Source organism: Ovis aries, chromosome 4 (genome assembly GCF_016772045.2).
Source record: "Ovis aries strain OAR_USU_Benz2616 breed Rambouillet chromosome 4, ARS-UI_Ramb_v3.0, whole genome shotgun sequence".
Taxonomy (NCBI): Eukaryota; Metazoa; Chordata; class Mammalia; order Artiodactyla; family Bovidae; genus Ovis; species Ovis aries.
The window spans coordinates 70,842,930-70,865,523 of NC_056057.1; the positions used below are offsets into that span (position 1 = coordinate 70,842,930).

Below are 22,594 nucleotides of genomic sequence, written 5' to 3' on the forward strand. Positions count from 1 at the left end.
TACCAAACTAATGGAGACAATTGTTACCAACAGATATGGGTTTAGGAAATCATGGATATTAATTTAAATTGTGTGATTATAATGAATGAGCTATGGAAATCGCTAATTGGTTGCTGGAAAGAGTTGTTGGGCTTTAGATATAGGAGGCAAATTGGAGTTTATATTCCTCATTTTCAAGAACACCAATAAAAAATTGGTATTTATTTACATCTCTTGCAGAGGCATAGAAAGTCTTATTTACACATTTTTATGTAATTTTAGTGACATATATTTTTAAAAAACCTAACTGAATTGAGTTGCATCTCCTGCATTTGTGAAGTATGTCTAGGATTTGTTTTGTTTTGATATTACTTCTCGATATATGAATACACCCATGAGACAGGCTCCTGCTGAATTTTTGGTCACTGTGTCATCAGTGCTGTGAGTGCACATTGTCAGTTGTTTAAACATTATTAAATCCACTGTGGTCTGGCAAGAAGCATCTGGGAGCCAGACTTTTCCTGTGGACACATGCCAAGTAGTGTATTGTATTTCCTCACTGAAGGGAACTATATTGAGATAATTTTTCTTCTTGAATTTTTTTAATTCAGAAATTATTTTCAAAGCTAAGGGAGGATCATATGATAAAATTGTTTGTAACTATCTGAATTCTATAATAGCTGATTGAGAATTACTTCTGTTTATTTAGAGTAGATGTAAACAAATCATTTAGTTAAGCTTCATTTAGATAGTTAACATTATTCTCCTAATTAGACCATTCAGGAAAGTTCACATGTCATTTCATGTAGTCTCTCTTTAAATCAATGATTTACTCTTAAGGAAGCACAATAGACATTGAGTGACCCTTTAAGTACTATAGTTGAGTATGCCATTAAATTTACATGTTTGACTACATTATTTAATTAGAAATAAACCCTAAATTGGATTATTAATGTATACAATTACAGCATAACATCAGTCTTAACTAAAAATCACCAGGGAAAGTTTATAAAATGTCACATTTAACTTTAAAAAAATCTAAGTAGTTGCAGATTGGGAATGAGAAAACAAGAATACTTTGTCATACTGGAGAATAGGCCAGGAGTTAGTCTTGGAGCACTGACACTGCCTAGGCCCCTATAGTGACAGGGCTTTGTCTTTTCAGAATGGATATAGTTACTCCGACTGCTATGCTGGGATGCTGTTGGGTGAGACCTTAAAAGAGTAAGATCTGGTTTGTCTGCCAAGTACATTAAAAACACCCTGACTCTTGTTCACAAGAGCAGACATCTTGTTTATGCTGACTTTTTGCAGTCTCAGCAAGAGACACTTTGCAAATGAGAGTTCATTCATACCTTTAGGAGGCCCAGACTGAGCAAGTGTGTTGTTTTTTTAAGTTCAAGTTTTTATTCTTACGTACTTTGAGGAACACCAACTACTATCAATATTTTGCAGTAATGAACATCAAGACCTCCATCACTTGAACTTTGTGTGCCTCTCCTCTCTTTCCCCTGCAGGTTCTACCTTGCTTCTTCTGGCAACTCCTCTCTATAGAAATATCCTAGTTCTAGAAGATATCTTCTTTTGTAGACCCTGTAACATATTTTATCATAAATTTGTGTGTCAAAAAAAACCTCTGACCTCACAATTGAAAATGCTTCAAAAACATAATTCTGAATGTCTGTGCACAGCCCCTCATGGGTACATGAAAATTTGTATTTTGAGAGTGTCATTCTGTCTGTACTATGTAAAGTGCTTTAATTTGCTGCATTTTTCATGCCTTATCACAGTCAGATCTGGTGAGGAGGTATAGCTATCTTATTCAGGATTAATCAATCTTCTTGGGCTCCTGGCTTGGACAGAAGCAACTCTCGGCTCTGCTTGCTTCAGGGGTTAGCCTTATTCTGTTTTTTCATCATATTCAGTCTCTGAGAGGGAGGTGATGGGAAATGATTTTTCCATTTGCAAGCTGCCTTCCAACTGAAAGAAAAATGGAGGGGGCAAATGCTAAGCTTTTCACTTTCTGTGGCCATTACAAACATGACTCTTCTCCTGTTTTTCAGCAGTGTACACTATTTCTCAAGGGAACTATTTTTTTTTTTTTAGGATGTCAGACTTAGCCAAGTTATTTTGTCATTGAAGTAAACATATATGTCTGTATGACATCATGAATATTAACTTTCTCAGAAGTTGCATGTTATGGCAGTATGTTAAAGTGCTATTTAACAACTACAGAAAGAAGTGATCTATGCAAGGTCTTCGTTGAATGAGAAGAAAAAGTGTGCTTTTTCTCATTCAGGGTGCTTCTGAACTTGGGCTCTAGAGGAAGACGCCCTGGATCCAAAGTGTCATCCTGACACTAATTCTTTTTTTAATTTTTTAAAAAAGTTTTTAATTCAGTTCAGTTCAGTCACTCAGTCGTGTCTGACTCTTTGTGACCCCATGGACTGCAGTACGCCAGGCTTCCCTGTCCATTACCAAGTCCCAGAGCTTACTCAAACTCATGTCCATTTAGTTGGTGATGGCCATCCAACCATCTCATCCTCTGTCGTCTTCTTCTCCCGCCTTCAATCTTTCCCATTATCAAGGTCTTTTCAAATGAGTCAGTTCTTCGCATCAGGTGGCCAAAATATTGGAGTTTCACCTTTAGTATCAGTCCTTCCAATGAATATTCAGGATTGATTTCCTTTAGGATGGACTGGTTGGATCTCCTTGCAGTCCAAGGGACTTTCAAGAGTCTTCTCCAACACCACAGTTCAAAAGCATCAATTCTTCGGCGCTCAGCTTTCTTTATAGTCCAACTCTCATAGCCATACATGACTACTGGAAAAACCAAAGCTTTGCCTAGACGGACCTTTTTTGGCAAAGTAATATCTCTGCGTTTTAATATGCTGTCTAGGTTTGTCATAACTTTTCTTCCAAGGAGCAAGTGGCTTTTAATTTCATGGCTGCAGTCACCATTTGCAATGATTTTGGAGCCCAAAAAATAAAGTCTGTCACTGTTTCCATTGTTTCCCCATCTATTTGCCATGAAGTGATGGGACCAGATGCCATGATCTTAGTTTTTTGACAATAGTGCTGCTGTCATTTATTTTTTTGGGCACAAGGTATGTGGGATCCCAGCTTCCCAACCAGGGATCAAACCCCATCTCCCTGCATTGGAAAGTGAAGTCTTAACCACTGGACCACCAGGGAAATTCCCTGATGCAACTTCTTATAGCTGTGCTACACTGTGCAAATTAACTTAAATATTTCTATGACTGTATTTTTTCATCTGAAAATGGGAATAACAGCAATACTTTCCTCACAGGGGTTTGAGGATGAGTGGGATTTCTGTGTATAGCATCATGGCTAGCATGGTGCTTCATATACAGTAAATTCTTAGATTTGTATTATAATCATTGTTATTAAATATCAGTATGCAATGAGTATTGGTCACTTCAGCTTTTCATTCTCACAATACTTATCTAAAGTATATTTTATATTTGTATTTTCCAGATTGAAAATTGAGGCTCAGAGTTTAATTAGCTTATCTCAGTTTATATAGCTGGTGAAAGAGGAGAATATAACCCTCTGGAATATGAATTTTATTTGCATTCTGTAGTTCCATTGTATCTTTTGGGATTAATATGGGGTTAATTTCTGATTCCATTATAATTCATTTTATTAATTATATTATTATTTAGTGAAATATGCCTATATTTAGAAGTTTAAAAGGCAAGGGTTATTTGAAGACAAATGATGAGGGGGATTGAGGATGGTTCTCTTCCTACCCTCTCTGCTTCTTAGGTCTGGGACCCACTGAGCCAGGGGTCAGGGTGGTTAGTTTTATTTTTAGTATTTAGCAACAAGGAATCTTCAACTAAGAGGCACTGACATCAAGAATATGGAGAGGGAGGAAAAGCAATAAACAGTTTATTACCATTACCTCCTTTTCTTTCTTCAGATATAGTTTAAGTGGAAGTAGTACATTAAAAAATAAGTAAGACTAAAGGACATAGGAAGTAAATAGGGAAACGGCTACTATACTCAGATTTAATTGTGGGAAAAAATTAGACAAAAGTAGTTGTCATCTTTGAATTCATCACAGCTAGTGAGGGAAAGATCTGGCCTCTGCTAAACATATTTGGCTGGAATTTTGGAAGGCAGGTTTCAGAAAACTCAGAGAAAAGAATAGACACAATGTATGGTGTTAAAGACAAGTATTTTAGGGACTTCTCTTGTGGTCCAATGGCTAAGACTCATGGAGGGGGCCTGGGTTTGACCCTTGGTCTGGGAACTAGATCTCACATCACATGCTTCTAAAAAGATTCTGCATGCTGCAACAGAGATCAAAGAGCCCGTATGCCAGAACTAAGACTGATGCAACCAAATAAATATTTAAAAAGATGAGTATTTTAAAATACCATTTAATCTCAAAGGATCCCAATGGGGAAAGAAGGGAGAGAAACTAAACTATGTCATGTTCTTGTGCTAGAATCTATCCAAAAAATATAACTTTTAAAGGGACATATATTAGACATTGAAATGGCTAATAACCAAAGAAAATATGAGAATAGTTAAAATGTATAAATTATACTAAAGACAACAAAAGGTGTATAATTGCTATCTGGTTTTGTTGTTTTTGAAATTTATTAGGGACAGTAATTCAAAGAAAACAATTTAATTTCTATTTTATTTGCTCCCTTTCTGTCGAGAAATATCCTCTAATTGATAATATTGGTAAGATATAACAAAAGCCCAGGATGGGCAAAGAGATCCTACTATAGTACAAAGAGATTCTATTAGAATAACTAACCAAAGTCAGTTGTTTTTATTCAACAAATATTCACGGAAAACATTTTATTTTTTGGTTCCAGCCCCTGTGTTAGGCTGCTGTAATGTAAATATGCCCTTGGGGAGTTCACACTTCGGGGAAAGTAGACAAATATTTATATGTAGTACTCTGTACTAACTAAGGCTGTGAGAGCAGACAAGGGAGAGTGGCCAGCTGTCTGGAGGGGTTTGGGAAAAGCATTCCAAATTGGGGGACACACTTCAGCCCTGTCTTCAAGATAAGTAGGAATTTAGTTTGTCTTCTGACCTAGATAATATTTTAAAGTGAACTCCAGAGAAGCTTCTAAAATAAGGTGTCAAAGAGAATCTTCTATGCCATCTAGAAGATGAAATAATGATTATAGACTCGAACCCAACATGGTTGCAAGGAAATGACAGACATATAACAAAAATAATACCTTCAGTGAGGCATTTGGCCAGGATTCTTATGAAGTCTTTGTAGTTTAAAGACCACTGGATAACTGACTATATACTGCAGTGGCCATAGGGTGTTGACCAGTTGATTTTGTAAATACCTTAGGGCGTAGTTCTCAACATCATACTATCATTTTCATGACATGTTAGTTGCTCAGTCATGTCCAACTCTTTTCAACCCCATGGACTGTAGCCTGCCAGGCTCCTTTGTCCATGGGATTTTCCAGGCAAGAGTACTGGAGTGGGTTGCCATACCCTTCTCCAGGGGACCTTCTCAACCAAGGATTGAACCCCAGTCACTGGCATTACAGGCAGATTCTTTACTGTCTCAGCCACCGGAGAAGCCCCCATATCCATGAATGCCTTGGGTAAATATAAACAAGCTATCCTCTCAGTAGACCAAAGTGGTGGATCAAATCTAACAAGATAAAATAGGATATCCTGCTTGCTCTAAAGATCTAATTGCAGATGTATTCAAAAGACTTGGCTCCACAGAAAATGGGAAAAACTCATAGGGATTTCCGTCAACAGCTCAATATGAGTCAACAGTAATTACATTCAACTCTCAGACTGTGTGATTTGGAAATATAAGATAATTAGCAACCAGTGTTCTGGGTTAGCAAGATGCCAATCTTTCATGTTGTATATCAACAGTATTTAGATTTTTAACTAAAACTACCCTAGAAAGTACAAGACAATGATCCTCATACTTTTTAATCTCAAGAGGCCTTTTCTGTTTGTTTTTTCGTATGTTTGTTTTGGTGTTTTTTTTTTTTTTTTTGTCACGCCACAGCCTGGAGGATCTTAGTTCTTTAACCAGGGGTTGAACTCAAGCGCCCTGTAATGAGGAACCCTTTTCAATCTTGAAAATTATTGAGGATTCCCAAAAACTTTTGTTTATGAGGATTATGCCTCTTAATATATTATATGTTAGAAATTAAAACTGAGAAATGTTAAAAATGTTTATTAATGAATTTAAAAGTTATAATGATAAACCCACTGCCTGTGAGCATAAATACCATATGTTATTTGAAAAATGGATATATTTTCCCAAAATATGAGTGCGAAGGGTGGCATGGTTTACATTTTTGCAGATCTCTTCAATGTCTATCTTATAGGAGACGTCTAGACAATCATATCTGCTTCTGCCTTTACTCTGTTGTTATATGTTGTTTAGTTTAAGTACAATCAGCGTGTGAAGAAAATCCAGCCTTATACAGATATATACTAGTGGGAAAAGGAAGTATTTTAATAGTCCTTGCAGTTAATTATAGAGATTCTTTTTTGTTACTATACCCAAACTTGACAGATGGTAAAGATAAGTTGCAATGCAGAATCCAAAACTGTTTATCGATGAACTTTTCATACAGTGTTACAGCAAAATTCAGAGGACTGTCTTGTACTTTGAATGGATCTTTTACCCATGTGTACTTTTGTAACATCATGCATTGGTCAGCTAGAAAATGCTGGTTCATTACATTATGCAGAACTTCCAAATATTGACACAATTATGGTATAATTAAAACACCACATTCATTCATATCACCATTGATCTCATTAGAAAAGTTTCTTTAAATACTGAGGAGTGGTCAAGCTATATCCCAAGATAGAAGTTTCTAAAATTCTAATTTTTGCTTGAAAGCTCAAGCTTTATCATCGGCAATAAATGTCAGTTGTTTTTGTTAAAATGACAAACTCACTAAACTCAGTTTTGGGAAAGTGCCTGCCAGATTCCTAAGTCTGAGTAACCATAGTTTGTCAGTCGTTCGTTCTTTCAAGTAAAAATGGTGTTTCATGAAAAAAACAGCTAGTTGCATTTACCATTTGAACCTTTCCTTTCTGCAGATGCAGCAGCCATGTTTCATTCAGTCTTCTGATTTCGTCTCACAGAATATTAGAGGCATGTACTCAAGGTTGACATTAAATGAAAATAATAATTGATCATCAAGGACATTCTTAGGTGAAACTGGCTTTTTTGTTTGTTTTTAATGCTAGTGCAGGGCCGTGAAGAATACAGTGACAGCTGGGTGCCACTGTGTTGATTTATGCTGAGATGTCAGCAGTTTACCACCCATCATTGCTCTGCAGCGTCAGTGTAAATGTTAACACAATAGAAAAAGCAAATATCTTAATTTTATTATGAAAATAGTTTTGACCTCATAGATCCTCTATGCCCTGAAAGGGTCTTGAAAACCACTGCTAGTATAAGGGATTATAGAACCAATAAGTCAACTGGGTGATGGTTCCTCTTACAGGCCGGTGATTTTTCTTTCTTGGATTCTTGAAAATGAGGTTAAGGTGCACCACACTTGAAGAGGAGGAGTAAATTTGCATAAGCAGGCAGCGGAAACAGAGCCAAGCCTGTAACAAATGAGCTCTGCATTCGTAGATCTGCCTTTTTCCTGAGGCTATGGGAGACAGTTCCTTTTGAAACAGTCATGTTACAATTAAGAGATCTTAACACCAGCTTATGTATATTAGATAGTATTTTTTACAGAATAAAATTTAAAACAAACCAAAATCTAAGTTGAGATGAAAAATTTTAATTTCTAAAAGTGGGATGGCTTCAAAACAGTTTATAATGAATACATATACATTTGGGATATTCTTACTAAAAATGAGAATAAAGAAAAAGCATATGTGAGACAGCAAAAGAGACACAGATGTATAGAACAGTCTTTTGGACTCTGTGGGAGAGGGCGAGGTTAGGATGATTTGGGAGAATGGCAGAGCCATGTATATTATCATGTGTGAAACAAATCTCCAGTCCAGGTTGGATTCATGAGACAGGGTGCTTGGGGCTGGTGCCCTGGGGTGACCCAGAGGGATGGGATGGGGAAGGAGGCGGGAGGGGGGTTCAGGATGGGGAACACATGCGCACCCGTGGTGGATCCGTGTCAGTGTATGGCAGAACCACTACAAGGTTGTAAAGTAATTAGCCTCCAGTTAAAACAAATTTAAAAAAAAGAAAAGGCAGAAACTGAATAAAGGTTGTCTGAAAGGAGATGCTAATAGTGTCTATGGAGGATAGGTCTTCTTAAATTTTTTTTCTTTTTTGCTATGTCTACTTTCTGGCTTCTAGCCATGAACAGATAGTGCTTTAGTAGCAAGAATAATAAGAAAAAAATCTAATCTAAAGTAAAAGAAGAACTTACATGTCTCAAACTTTATTTGTACCAGAAATCCATAGCCAGGTAGAGGTTACTGCAACTGAGAAATAATTTAATTTGGACCTTTTGGGGGCTAAAAGAATTTTAATGTTGCCGAATTTATTATACACTTTAATTAAAAAGCTAAGGATTTGCACTTTGTGACATAGAAGAATATCACTGACTATAGTAAAAGGCAGAGTTGCCCTTCATAATTTCCCCATGTCTGGTATGCTTTAGGAGCGCAATCATTTTCTGACTCACGGTCATTTCTGACTGATGGAATCTGGCCTAGTAAAGCTTACTTTTTAACCTACTTGCTTTCTTTGCCTGCCGTAATTGCCTGTAGATGATCAAGTCTCTGTAAGACTGCTTCTGCTCCTGAGTAGAGAGGTACGTCTAGAGCAGCAGCAATGACTGCAGTGCGTGAGGCACAGAAGGCAGCGCAGGAACAGAAGAGCAGGGAGGAAGTGCCGTGGCCTTGGTCTAATTCAATGCCCCTCTTCAGTTCCCCTTTAGTGAAAGAAGGAAATTGAACTAGATGGTACCTTTCCTAAGAGATCCTTGCCTGAATTTGAGGTTTTCCCCCCAACATCCCAACCATGATGTTAACAAGTTTAATGTCTGTGAAAAAAATAATTATTTTTGCATTTTCAGGTTTGTGTATAAATTGTGAATTTCACTATTAAAGCAATTCCCTGTACTCTAATGGCATTTCTTTTTGCTTTTGAATAACCTTTGATATCAATAACTTTTGATAACTTTTTCATATTAAACCATGAGAATAGAATGTCAGAGTTGAAAATTATATGATTAGACAACCATTGCTTATTTTATTGTCTTTTATATCATATTAACAATATATGATATTAACCATATTAACCATAAGCATAGTTAATCATATTGCTAAATTAATAAGTGGATACAAAACTCCTAGCTCCTCAGGTAATGAACTTGATACTGCATGCTAATGGTGCATTTTTTTTCCCTGAGAAATTTGATTATCCTGTTGTCCTCCCCAAATCTTGTCAGGGTGCTATAGGATAGACATTAGTCTTTCTACTCTACAGAGAAGACATTGAGAATTAAGAAACAGTGTCAAGATTGCATAAACAACTAGACATTTAAGCATAGAACCTAGTTTCTAATTTGCCTAATATCCAGGGTAGTAAGCATGATTCTATGCCATTTCAAGCATCTTTATCTTTCTGTTCATCTAACTGACTGATACTACTAAAAGGCACTTGCTTATATCTTTATCAAAGTATATCTTTTATTGCTATAAATGAAATGTCAGGCTATTAAATAGATATAAGAATCCTTTAGAAGTGCCATATTTTAAGTTTTCAGTAGTCCAGGATCTATAGGCCCTTAAGGAACTCACTTTTCTGCATTGTCATAATCTTTAATTCCCTCACTGATATCCCTTAAGAGTTTCTTCTACTTCTCTAGCCCTTTCACCAACTTCAGAACTTGGCTCAAGTCTTGAGAGAGAAGAGGTGGTAAGCGGCCATTTGTATAAATCCTTCCTGCATTTTCATCTTACTGCTAGGACTAGACTCCAGTTCCCCATCCCATCTGCTCCATCTCCTCCTACTCTGGGGCATCTTGCTTGCAACTCCCTGGAATCTGAGCCCTTGATGAAATGTGAAAGGTATTCTGTTGCTCTGAAATGTAGGTGAACCTCTTTCAGATCTTCTATGTAGAAAGGCTTATCTTTAACATCTACATTTAACCTTGTTTTTCTTACTGAAATAAACTGAAAAAGAAAAGCTGACTGCCCTCAGAAATAAATCCATTTTCATTCGTGAGTTGCTTTTAGTTTAGTTCAGTTCAGTTGCTCAGTCGTGTCCAACTCTGTGACCCCATGAATAGCAGCATGCCAGGCTTCCCTGTCCATCACCAACTCTCAGAGCTTGCTCAAAGTCATGTCCATTGAATCGGTGATATCATCCAACTGTCTCATTCTCTATCGTCCCCTTCTCTTCCCACCTTCAATCTTTCCCTGCATCAGGGTCTTTTCAAATGAGTCAGTTCTTCACATCAGGTGGCCAAAGTATTGGAGTTTCGGCTTCAGCATCAGTCCTTCCAATGAATATTCAGGATTGATTTCCTTTAGGATTGAGTGGTTTGATCTTGCAATGCAAGAGACTCTCAGGAGTCTTCTCCAACACCACAGTTCAAAAGCATCAATTCTTTGGCTCTCAGCTTTCTTTTTAGTCCAGCTCTCACATCCATACATAACTACTGGAAAAACCAAAGCTTTGCCTAGACGGACCTTTGTTGGCAAAGTAATGTCTCTGCGTTTTAATATGCTGTCTAGGTTTGTCATAACTTTTCCTCCAAGGAGCAAGTGGCTTTTAATTTCATGGCTGCAGTCACCATCTGCAGTGATTTTGGAGCGCAAAATAATAAAGTCTGTTCCTGTTTCCATTGTTCCCCCATCTGCCATGAAGTGATGGGACTGGATGTCATGATCTTAGTTTTCTGAGTGTTGAGTTTTAAGCCAACTTTTTCACTCTCCTCTTTCACTTTCAACAAGAGGCTCTTTAGTTCTTCTTTTTCTGCCGTAAGGGTAGTGTCATCTGCATATCTGAGGTTCTTGATATTTCTCAAGGAAATCTTGATTCCAGCTTGTGTTTCATTCAGCCCGGCATTTTTTCCATGATGTACCCTGCATTTAAGTTAAATAAGCACAAGGGACTTCCCTTGTGGCTCAGCTGGTAAAGAATCTTCCTGCAATGTGGGAGACCTAGGTTTGATCCCTGGGTAGGAAAGATCCCCTGGAGAAGGAAAAGACTATCCACTCCAGCATTCTAAATATGTGAGTTGCCTTAGAGACCTTTACAAAGTATCAAATACTGTGCCTGGCTTTAGGAGCAGCTGAGTGTGTAGAATGTTAAAGGTTAGAAAGAAGTGGGGAAGAGAATGGAAAAGATGCATGTTTGGGGCATCCCAACTTGAAATTCGGTTTCTAAATCATCACTGAGAGAACTGCTTAAATCTAAGATATATCTCAAATACAGTGCTATGGTAGGAGAGAACCTACCCACTTATGTGAAAATGTTTTCCAAGTCTACAAGCAGCCAATATTCAAATGAAATTTTAGCAAAAAATATATATCTATAAACTAAAGATTTTAATGAAAAGGCAATGGTGCCATGGCTTAGAGCTGGGGCTTCAGTGACGGACGTGGAAGTTTAAATCCCAACTCTTGTTCTAACTGGTTGTATGAACCTGGACAAGTTAATTAAGCTCTGTACATGTTGCTTTTGCATACATAAAGAGGATGAAAGTTCCTATTATTGCCTCATAGAATTGTTAAGAGGATTTAGTTACCTAATGGATATAAATGTATATAGTGTTCCCTGGTGGCTCAGACAGTAAAGAATCTGCCTGCAATGCAGGAGACCTAGGTTTGATCCCTGGGTCGGGAACATTCCTTGGAGAAGGGAATGGCAACCCACTCCAGTATTCTTGCCTGGTAACTCCAATGGACAGAGGAGCTTGCGGGGTCCAGTCCATGGGATTGCAAAGTCAGACAGGGCTTAGTGACTAATTCAGAGGGTAAGTCGACTTACCCTCTTCTTCCTGGAAGATGTGATAGTATCAATCTTTAGCCCTGCTGTGAGCATCACACACCCTGTTTTCATGCTGACAAATTGTCTTTAGCCTTTTTCAAGCAATGTTGGATAAACATGTCATTGGCTTGTCACTTTGCTTTTTTGGTTATTTAACCTTAAAAGAGAACATTAGCAAGCCAGAAATAGCCCATTTTGTAAAAACTGCATAGCTAGACAGATCTTTGATCCTTATTAGGGTAATAATCCATCTGTTATGGAAATGGATCAATTTGTAAATTAAATTGATTAATCTAGCAGGGAAAAAAAAGGGTCTTGACTTTTCCCACAGTAAGCATTTCCTCAAATGGTAGTCATCCTTAAAAAAGAGATTTGGGAAGACTCAGTTTTCTGCTGTTCTTTCTTTTTTTGCTCAACTCAGAGAAAAGATTAAATATCTATCAAAAAAAAGAAAAAAGTAAGGGTAGAGTTCAAACTTTTAGATTCACTAGGGTCTGGTTGTTCCTGGAGGTCTCATATTTTTGGTGGGGTTTATGTTAAAACCTTTCAGTGACTATCAGAACATGTTTACACTTGATCTTAGCCAAAAGGCTGAGAAGCCATATCAGAATATATTTAAGACTCATTGGTTAGTTTAGTAAATGTACAACTATGCTTGAGTTATCTTCTGCAATTAGTTTACTTTATTATTATTTTCATCCTGTCTGATAAAAAAATATCTCCAAATGATTCTTCTAACAATGTGTGGTTGAAATAATAACTTCACATGCTGAAGAGTGTTGTGCGGCAGCTGAGAGGCATGTAAATACAAGCTGCTTATTTGCAAGAAGCTTCCAGATTTGCAATATGATTGCTATGGAAACCACTTAATGAAAACCTTAAAACCATCTGTGTGGTTTGATGGATTTTAGTGCATAGCTGAGCTGTTTTTGTTTACTGTTATTAAAATGTTGAATGGAATATATTAACCCACAAACATTGACTATTTGAGATATTAATTAGTATTGTATAATGACATTGTGCCTCAACCCCCAAATAAAATATGTTTAATAATAAACCTAAATAAAACATGTATGTATCTAATATATTGTAAAGTTGATTATAACCTAGAATTTGGTCACTTGTCCGTATATATTTTTTGGATTATGTGGAGAGTTTTGGTCTGTTAGTAAATGTTTATAGTAGTAAGATTTATTTTCGTGATTTTGAAACCTATTTTTTTACGTGATATTTATTGAACATCTCCCTTGTACCAGATTCTATTCAAGATTCAGTCTGAGTTGTTTTTTTGTAAGGTTAGAAAAGAACACACACACCCCAAATTTGATTTTGTTGTCTTTTACATGGAAACTGTACTGTTAGCCCAAGAAAAAATGAGTTGCTTGACTATTGTTAAGAAAAATTGACATATGAAACACAGAAGGCTCTGCCCTGAAGATATCAGTACTAGGTTTGAAAAGGAGAAAGGAAATGTTTTTAATGCACATCCTATCCTCTAAAATAGTTCTTATTAAACATCTCACATGGATTTCAGTTTGGATACTTCATAGAAAATATTGATAGTTAAGTAAATATTTTGAATATCATTCTGATAATTTAAGAATATACTATACACATTATAGACACATTTTAATAAAATAAGAACAGTTCTTAGTAGTAAATTCTAAATTCATTGACAGCTTTGCCAAGAGCAGAGTTTTTCCTGCTTAATTATTGTAATTAGTTTTTATAATATCTTGACTCTAACTTTGGGTGGTGAGTCTAAATCCCATAGTGTCTTCTTAAGAGCCAAGAATAGTGCTTTCTATATTGATGTGGTTATACCTTTTGACTACAGGATAAGTGCCCTTAACTGTTTTTCAATTTACTTCTTCCTATTGAATTTGTGACCAAATTGGAAGAGAGAGAGACAGTACTAGGGAAAGAGAAAGTATGAAAAGTACAGAAAACCGCCTCCTTCACCTTAAAAACATGAATGATTTGTAAAATGAGATGCTTGGACTAAATGACTGTAAATGTCCCAAAAACCTTTAAATTTTATATTAAAACACCCTATAATCCATTTATGTTAGCTAGTTCTTGAGGTTTAGCATAAGTGAGGCAATTGTTGAAAAGAGACAGGATTTAATATTAGAGTTTTTATTAGGTCTTTTGTATACTCATTACTGTTTGACTAAACTATATTAAACTGACAATATTAGGTTTAAATCAATAGGTATAAGGTGCCAATGATTTCCAGCTGTTCCATCTTGGACCTTTCATTCTTTAGTTGGACTTGAGTTACAAAAATTTGAAACAGTTATAATTGTATAGTAGTAACTCTGAAGGTGATTTAAATGCTGGTTTTTATTTCTCACCACTTTAAAATCTGCATGAGATGTCTCAGTTCACATATGCATTCTTGATCTCTTTACCAAACTTTCCAGTCTCCCTTGGGCTGCCCCGCCCCTGTGTTAAATCTCTAGTGTCAGAAACACAACTCCTTGTGGTTTCCCCTCTCCCAGCCACCAGGCACAACAGTTTATCTTGGCTATACTCTTTTTAGTAATGATGTTTCCATTTCTCAGTTAACTAGACTCAAAACAGGAGTCCTCCTTGGTTGCTTGTTCTTTTCCCTTAGCCCTCCACATCCAGTTAGGTAGAGTTGGTCTATTCTGGTTCCTTCCCCTCTTGTAATCATCTCCGCTCATATTCTCTGCACCTCCAGTTCAGGACTAACTTCCCGTTTAGCCAGACTGGGACTCATCTCTCCATGCCCCTTCTCTAGGTTGTCTGGGACAATGAGATCAGATGGACGTTGCTCGAGCAATTTCAGTCCTGCACTTTCTCACTTCAGAAATTTGGGGGTGGGGTGGGGTGGTGGGGGCTCTTATTCCTTACCAAACATGGAAACATCTGAAGTCCGTAGCTGAATGTTCACAACTTTTCAAAACTTTTCCCAGACGACTACCATTATCTCCTATCCTGCCCTTCCTCTACAAGAACCACATTCTTTATCCAAAATGAACATGCCTGTGCCTTGTTCTTTTCTTCATGCCTACCCCTCTGTCTGGTAGAACCTCTCTCTTACAAGTATTCAATGCTCAATGAAGAGTCATTAGCTGAATTATTTAATAGTGAGAATGACTATATTTGTATTTTTTGCATATTTTTCTTTAAAGTTTTGATTTTCCTTGAAATTGTGATTCTTTTTTTTTGGTAAAATTTTTTAATATAAATTTATTTATTTTAATTGAAGGTTAATTACTTTACAATATTGTATTGGTTTTGCCATACATCAACATGAATCCACCACAGGTATACACGTGTTCCCCATCCTGAACCCCCTCTCTCCTCCCTCCCCGTACCATCCCTCTGGGTTGTCCCAGTGCACCAGCCCCAAGCATCCAGTATCATGCATTGAACCTGGACTGGCAATTCGTTTCATATATGATATTATACGTGTTTCAATGCCATTCTCCCAAATCATCCCACCCAAAATTTTATAACATTGGGAACAAAGAGGAATTTATAAGTAGGATTTAAAATAAGACTTATACATAAAGAATAAAAGTGTGAATACAGGAGGAAATAGTGGGATGCATGAAACAAAGTAGAGGAAAGGACTAAAACAATTTTTTCTTATGTCTAAGTAACTGTTTATTATATAAAATGTAATAGAATAGAACTAAAATGTAAGCTGATATCAACATTCTAGTTGAGGGCAGAAGTCATAGGTTGAGAAAGCATAAGGAATAGTCTCATTGTTGTATATGACTGCTTTGTGTCTTACAGTGGATGGGAAAGTGTGATTCTTTTTCAGCCCTTTTCTTTGACATGCCATTTTGTTCCTATGTCCTGCCTTAAATATTTCTAAATTTCATATAAATCTTTCAGTGAAGGAAGTGGGCATGTAATAAATATTCCTTTGTGAGTTAAAGAATTAAATAGTCTATTGACTTTGTTTAAAACTCTTCTCATTTTATCTTATATCATTTTCTTCCTCCTAAACTTGAAGAAGGAGAGTGGTGGGGGAGTGTAGAAATAATATAAGTATATATTTGAACATATCAGGATAAAGAATATGGACTTTGGAATCACAAATCTAAATTTGAATAACAAACATTGAAAGTTTCTTTACCCTTTTGAGCCTCAATTTATTTCTCTGTAAAATAAGGATTTAAAATGGTTTATCTATAAAATCTTAACATCTGTTATAGTGTATGACACACAGTAGGTCCTGAGTATAATTTGGGGGGAATTACCTTAAAGGATGAGGATCATTCTAGTATCTCTCTGTAAGTATCTGAAGTATGAAGTATCTGATACTCAATAAATGACTTATAGGTTAACTATTTTATATCACACATTTTCTCTGTTCTGTTGATGTTTTAGGGACAGTGATTTTATTCTGTGTGGTATTCATGCCACAGTATAATGTGGTCAATCCATATAATGCTGGGTATCATTTTACTAGATTTTTAGGGCTTTTCTGGATTTAAGATTGTTCCAGATGAATTTCTGTGAGCATTTAAAACAAGATATGTGAAATGTTAGTACATACCTTAAATTGTATCAAGTCAACTGGTCAGGTTGCTATTTGGATATAGCTGTTGGTTCATTTATTCAGCTTTATATTATTGAAAAAGGAATGTGGATGTGGAGTGGTTTCATTATTTGAAAAGGAATATTTATGTGTTACAAACTTTTAGTTTTGCTCTTAAGATGGGGTGAGTACTGTGCTGTTAGTACTGGACTTCAGTGTTCCATTTGTTGTTTATTTACAGAAGAGGAGGAGGATGGAGCTCTGGTGAAAGTGGGGGGACAAAGGAAGATGAGTCAGGACAGTGTTCACCACACCACAGGTAATGAGTTGGTGGGAAAAGCTTATTTTGGTCTTGTTCACTTTCCTTTTCATCACTTTCTCCCTACTCTAAAGATGTATTCTCAGCTCCCTGCGGTTGGGTCCTTGGGTCTGGATCTCTTATGGCTGATAAGCTGCTTAGAGCCATTTAGGATGCATGAAAACCACTTGAGAAGGATTTCTAAAGTAAGCCAATTTATACAAGGTATTCCTTCCTGAATTACTTTGTAATGACTCAATTAGCTTTCATTTCTGCACAAAGGAGATTTAGTTGCATAAATTAGCTTATCATCATTGAGGAAGTGTCACTGCTAAAGGACAGTTTATAGATACAACATGCAGTTGCTGTCAAACCTATAAGAATGTAATATAGACATCTGTGTATACTTTGTGCTTGAGCAGAACAGACTTCTGCCATTCAGAGACTAACAGGGGACAACAAGTTGCCCAGGGGACTAGCAATGTAGACATCTCTGAAAAGGTCAACTTGACACAGGCTCTGACAATCGACCCACAGCTCTGTCTTCTTTGATAAAAATCAGATAAACTTAAGACCGCTAATTGATCTGCAGCCTGTTTAAATGTTGGCCATGCATATCTTCATTGCATATGATTAACACAGAAAGCAAATGAATTGGGTAAGAAATGCCAGAGTCCAGTGACAGCAGCTTAAAAATGGGAAAAGGACACTGGCCTAGAAGGCTAGGAAGGATATTCCACTTATCCATTTCCACTTGGCACCTGGCCCCAAGTGCTAATTATGACTGAGACTGGAAAAATAGCTATATATGCTCTGTACAGAATCACATGATGCAAGCAACTTTTCTTGCTGGTTGTTATTTCCAAATAGCAGGAGATAAACCGTATCTGTAGTGCAGGCATGAGGTTAGTTTTGATAAATCAGCAATTATTTTACACGGAAAGAAGAGAAAGACTGCCTTCTTATCAGGACTTTACACCTCTTCATAGCCACATGTCAGCTGGGGCAAGGTCTGCCATATCATCCCATGTCCTGCAAAGAGCTATAGATGGGGGTCGCCTCCCCTTGCTGATATGGCCATACATCACTCTTTCAAGCTGTCAGGGGCAGGGTGGACAAGAAGTGTGTGTTCAGGAAGTAGCTTTCCAGAGTCCTTCCTACTGTGACATGTGGAAAGGAAACAGAGGCCTGACTTCCGGACCTGGACAGGAAAGCAGGAACAGGTTGGTGCATGAGGTTTGGGTGTGCTTTTTTCAGAAAGGAAGTGAGGACGAAGTCATTAGATGTGAGTCCTCTGTTCCTGCAAAATGCAGCTATAAACACCATGTCTGAGCAAAACCTTGAGGACGACATTCAACAGCAGTGGAAGTTCATATGTTTTGTTATCATGAAGCTTCTGCTGAAAGCATGTCATTTTCTTTTTTTAAATTTCAGTGTAGGTGTGGAAACTGGACACATACAGATATTCTTCTCATAAATATAAGTGTTTTGGTTTAAAGCAACTGTATTTTTCAAAAATCCTTTTAAAGTAACTCTCTCCCAAACTTTTGCCTTTGAGGGAAGGAAAAACAAAAGGAATGCAATAAGGAGATCTAGCTTTTCATGCAATAGCTGTAAAGCACTGCAATAATTCTTATCTTTAGTGACACGAAATTCTTTTCAAGCAACAGTTTTAATGCTTTTGCATAGCAGTGACCTTTGCTCTCCCCAGGCTGTCAAAGATGTAACACTAGAAGTTTGTTTGCTGTGCAGGGCAGTGAGTTGACAAGGGTATTACTATCTTGCTGAGCATCACATGATGTGAACTTCTAACCTTACTCAAGAATGTTATATATTTTTCACATTGACTGATTTTAGTAAAAAAAAAAAAAAAATTCAGACTAATGTGAAATATGTACGCAAAAACAATTAATCTTATATTTCTTACAAGTTCTTTCATGCTTAAGCTTATAGAGCTTGCATATATTTGTATATAAATGAAAAAAAGATTCCATGTGATTTTTTTGAACTTTGTATAATATGCTTATTTTTCTAAAATAGTTTTTAAACCTTTAACACTACTCAAGACATTCTTCATTATCTATCATTGTGCGTTTCATCTATTGTCATCATGTTTTTAAAATCTTTTCATTTTTGCAAAACTAAATATCTTCAATATTTAGCTTATACTTTCATAACAGTTCTGTTTTTATTGTCCAGTGTTCTGTTTTTGCTAGTTTAACTTACAGGTGCAAGTACATTGTTTAAATCTTTCACAAGCTGGCTAGTTTAGAGTGTTATTTTCTTTCTTTACCTTCTTTTAACCATATATGCCTCTCAGGACAAAAAACATAAGGAGATGATTATTTTTGGTAATTTTGAAGATGTTGATCATGACGTGGATAGAATAGGAAAACTAATTTAGAATATAAAAATTAATATATGCAGTAAAAACAACTAAACAGATTTAAGTTGTATTCAGAAAGTAAGCTTATTGGTGGTTTATGACATTGTACTCCATTCCATTTTTTGTTGTTTGTAAAAAACACATCTCACATGGGTTATTTTTTCAGTGTATAAGTGGTGTTAACCTTTGTGAACCCACAATGCTTCCAAGGATATCAGTGTGCAGTTTTTTGTGTATGTTTAGCCACACTTAAAATTTAGAATAGTAGGCAGAAACCAACACAATGTTGTAAAGCAGTTACCCTCCAATTAAAAAGAAATAAATTATAAAAAGAAAAAAAATGCACTAACAAGGAAATGAATAAAAATCTAGTACAGAAAAAAAAATTAGAAAAGCAAACCAGAGGAGCTTGCTGCTCTCTAAGGAGCAAGATAGTTCTTAATTTTTATGTCTAGAATTCATACTAAAAATTTTGACATTGCTTTCCTAAAGAGACTAAGGCTAATTAACATACACTGCCAGGTTTTCTCCCCAGTTGTGATTCTTCTACATCATAACTAATATTGCCTGCTGAAATAGAAAGAATAGTCAATTGTGTGTACATGTAGCCATGTGACATAAACAACTTGCTATTCTTTAACAGAGCTCACATATGGGACACAGAAATGAGGTTGGTCTTTGGATAACATCATCATCAAGACGGCAGAAAGCAAAGTAGAAAATGCCTCTTGTTCCCAGGACTGCCAGAGCGCTGGCTCTGTTGCCTCTTCACAGCAGTGAGATTTAATGAAATGCCCACGATGCACATCTCGGGAGCAATGCATCTTGCGCACGGTGGGGGTCTCTCTTCCCCTCCTGCGCTCCTGTAACTCCCATTAGTGTTAATGGGGGTTTCACCAAGTGCATCGAGGGGAAGAAAGACCCCAAAGTGATAAGGATTATGTGTTAGAAATCACCATATACTCTTTTTTTCTCCTTCTCCCCTCGACCCCGCCTTTTGAAAATCTACTGAATGAAAAACTGTTCTGAGAGAATCTGAAAAAGGAAGGAGCGGGCAGCAGGCTGAACAGCTGAAGAACCCACTGGGATGCTCCAGCTAAGCCAGAACTTCTCTTGTTTTTAGCCCAAGTTTTCTTTCTTCAATCTTTTGGGGTTGAGCCTAAGGCTGAGCAGCATGGGGAACACACAGGAGCCTCCACAGGGGTAACCAGCTATTTAGATCCTTTTACCTCCTGGCCAGTGGCTGTCGGGGAGGGCCTCGCCTGTGAAATGATGTCATCCTCTCTTTGCTCTAATTCCTTGACTTTTAAACTGACACTGACGGACTGCACAGGGCGCAACATTTGACCCAGTTAGCAGTTGATTTAATCTGACTAGAATGTTTCAACTTCTAAATCCCTATTTGTCTAAATAAGTGGTTTTTAAAGGAAATCAGTCACTTTATTATTAAGTAATTTTTTTCTAAAAAAATTTTGACAATGTTTGAAGTGATCTGTCCAGCCAGAGTGCCCTCTAGTGTCCATTCATAGAATTTCCTTAATACATGCTTTGAGGGGAAAAATGTAATAAGGGTGGCCACAGAGCATTCTTAGTTCTTGGTTGGATTCCCAGGCATGTGTATGCCCCTGCTGGCTTCAGTGATGAGTGCCCACATGCAAGAGCAAAGTCAATAAGGTGTCTGTCTCTCTGTCTCCCTCCTTCCTTCTCTCCCACCTTTCTTTTTCCCCTTTTTTTAATCCTTAGAAAACAAGGGGAAAAAAATTTTTTTTTTCTGGTTGTATATTCTAGTCCTTATTTATAATATAAATATAATGGAAAAGTAGTGTCTTACTTCCTAAATAAACTCTGTATTATTCAGATATTCTTTTGAGCTTAAAAAAAAGTTTCAGATACTAAAAAGAATTTTTTAATTTCTTAATTTATTTTTAAAAATATTTTAAATAAACCTGACTTTGTGTAAATCACAAACTATGTGTAATAAGATGAATGCCTCCATGACATGCTAATATGACCAACTGTGTTGGAATTGCCAAGCAGCCTGATATTTGAGAGCCATATAACAAAACTAAGATGACAACCCCGATCCACCATGCATCTCCACAGTTATCCCCTCAGAATTCAGAGATGACATTCCAGTGATGGAAGCTGTCAGCACGTGTATGTTCTGCCTGGTTAGTGAATACACGGACATCTTATTGATACTACTTGCATTCTTTTTGCATTAACTCATCAAAACTCAATTATCATGAAATTAAAAACAGGAAACAGTTCTCAGTGTAACAAAAGCAGCCAGTGTATTTAACTCTGCGCTGTTTCAGGCAACCCACATTGTATAAGTGACAAAGCATTTATTACCCAGTTTATTGTGGTATTACAGAATGGAGAGCGCTAAATAATCAATCAGTTAATGGTCTGTATGGCAGTTTGAGCACATCACATCCATTGTGCTTATGCTGTGAGAAGGATGAGCTGATAACTCCAGTGTATGCTGCATGTTTATTCAGAGTCTAATGTCCTAAACTAGGGCTGACAGAAATCTTGAAAAATGCACCTTCAACACTGGCAATTTCAAAGTTGCTAAAATATTTTGGAAATAACTTTGAGAGGCTTTGGGTACAAAAGTCCTCAAAAATAAGAGATGAAATTATCTATTAGATTACTTTCAGTTTATTCTCTTCCTTTAACTAGCTTTGCATTTTAAAAACCTTAAAAAATTTTTTTTGTGTTATCCTGTTTGTTTATATTTACATCTTATCTCCTTTATTATTATTACTCTTATGCTCAGTGCTTATTTCTGCAATTTCAGTACCAGTTCTGTCCAGTGCTTATTTCACAGCCTGTTTATCATATCTCATGCATAGGGCTTCCCCGGTGGCTCAGAGGTTAAAGCGTCTGCCTGGAATGCAGGAGACCCGGGTTCGATCCCTGGGTTGGGAAGATCCCCTGGAGAAGGCAATGGCACCCCACTCCAGTACTCTTGCCTGGAGAATCCCATGGAGGGAGGAGCCTGGTAGGCTACTAGTCCATGGGGTCCCAAAGAGTGGGGTCGCAAAGAGTCGGACACGACTGAGCGACTTAACTTTCACTTTCATGCATATTGCTTATTATGCAGGAAGACCGACTTACCTTCAAAACATGTTGCAGGTGAGCTTAGGTTTGTTATAGAAAATAAGTGGGAAGTAACTTAGGTGCTGGTTTGAAGAAACTTAACTGCAGTTGCAAGTTTTAGGTAAGACAAGAGAGGGAGAGAGGAAAAAAGAAATTCAAAATAGATCTTTTTGAAAAGGGTCCTTAGATGAGAGCAAGAAGTAGGATTCTTGTGTGGATGTAATGAAGTGTTCTTTTAATGAGGACAGATTTTTTTTTTTTAAGACCATTTTGGCCCTTTAATTACTATTGGTTCATTTAAAAATGAGGGCCCATTAC

The 22,594-nt window shown here is 36.9% G+C and overlaps 1 protein-coding gene and 1 non-coding gene across 3 annotated transcripts in view; both read left to right on the plus strand.

Annotated features, from left to right (window-relative positions):
* The window catches only part of SKAP2 (src kinase associated phosphoprotein 2), a 166,384-nt gene that overhangs the window by 125,622 nt on the left and 18,168 nt on the right, over window positions 1-22,594 (plus strand). For both annotated transcript variants that reach the window (XM_015095341.4, XM_060415036.1), the window contains exon 10: window positions 16,726-16,803. In XM_015095341.4, the coding sequence (XP_014950827.1) occupies window positions 16,726-16,803 (78 nt within the window). The remainder of the gene's footprint in view (window positions 1-16,725; window positions 16,804-22,594) is intronic.
* TRNAS-GGA (transfer RNA serine (anticodon GGA)) lies at window positions 22,034-22,106 on the plus strand. Its single transcript has one exon. It is a non-coding gene; the product is annotated as a tRNA-Ser (tRNA).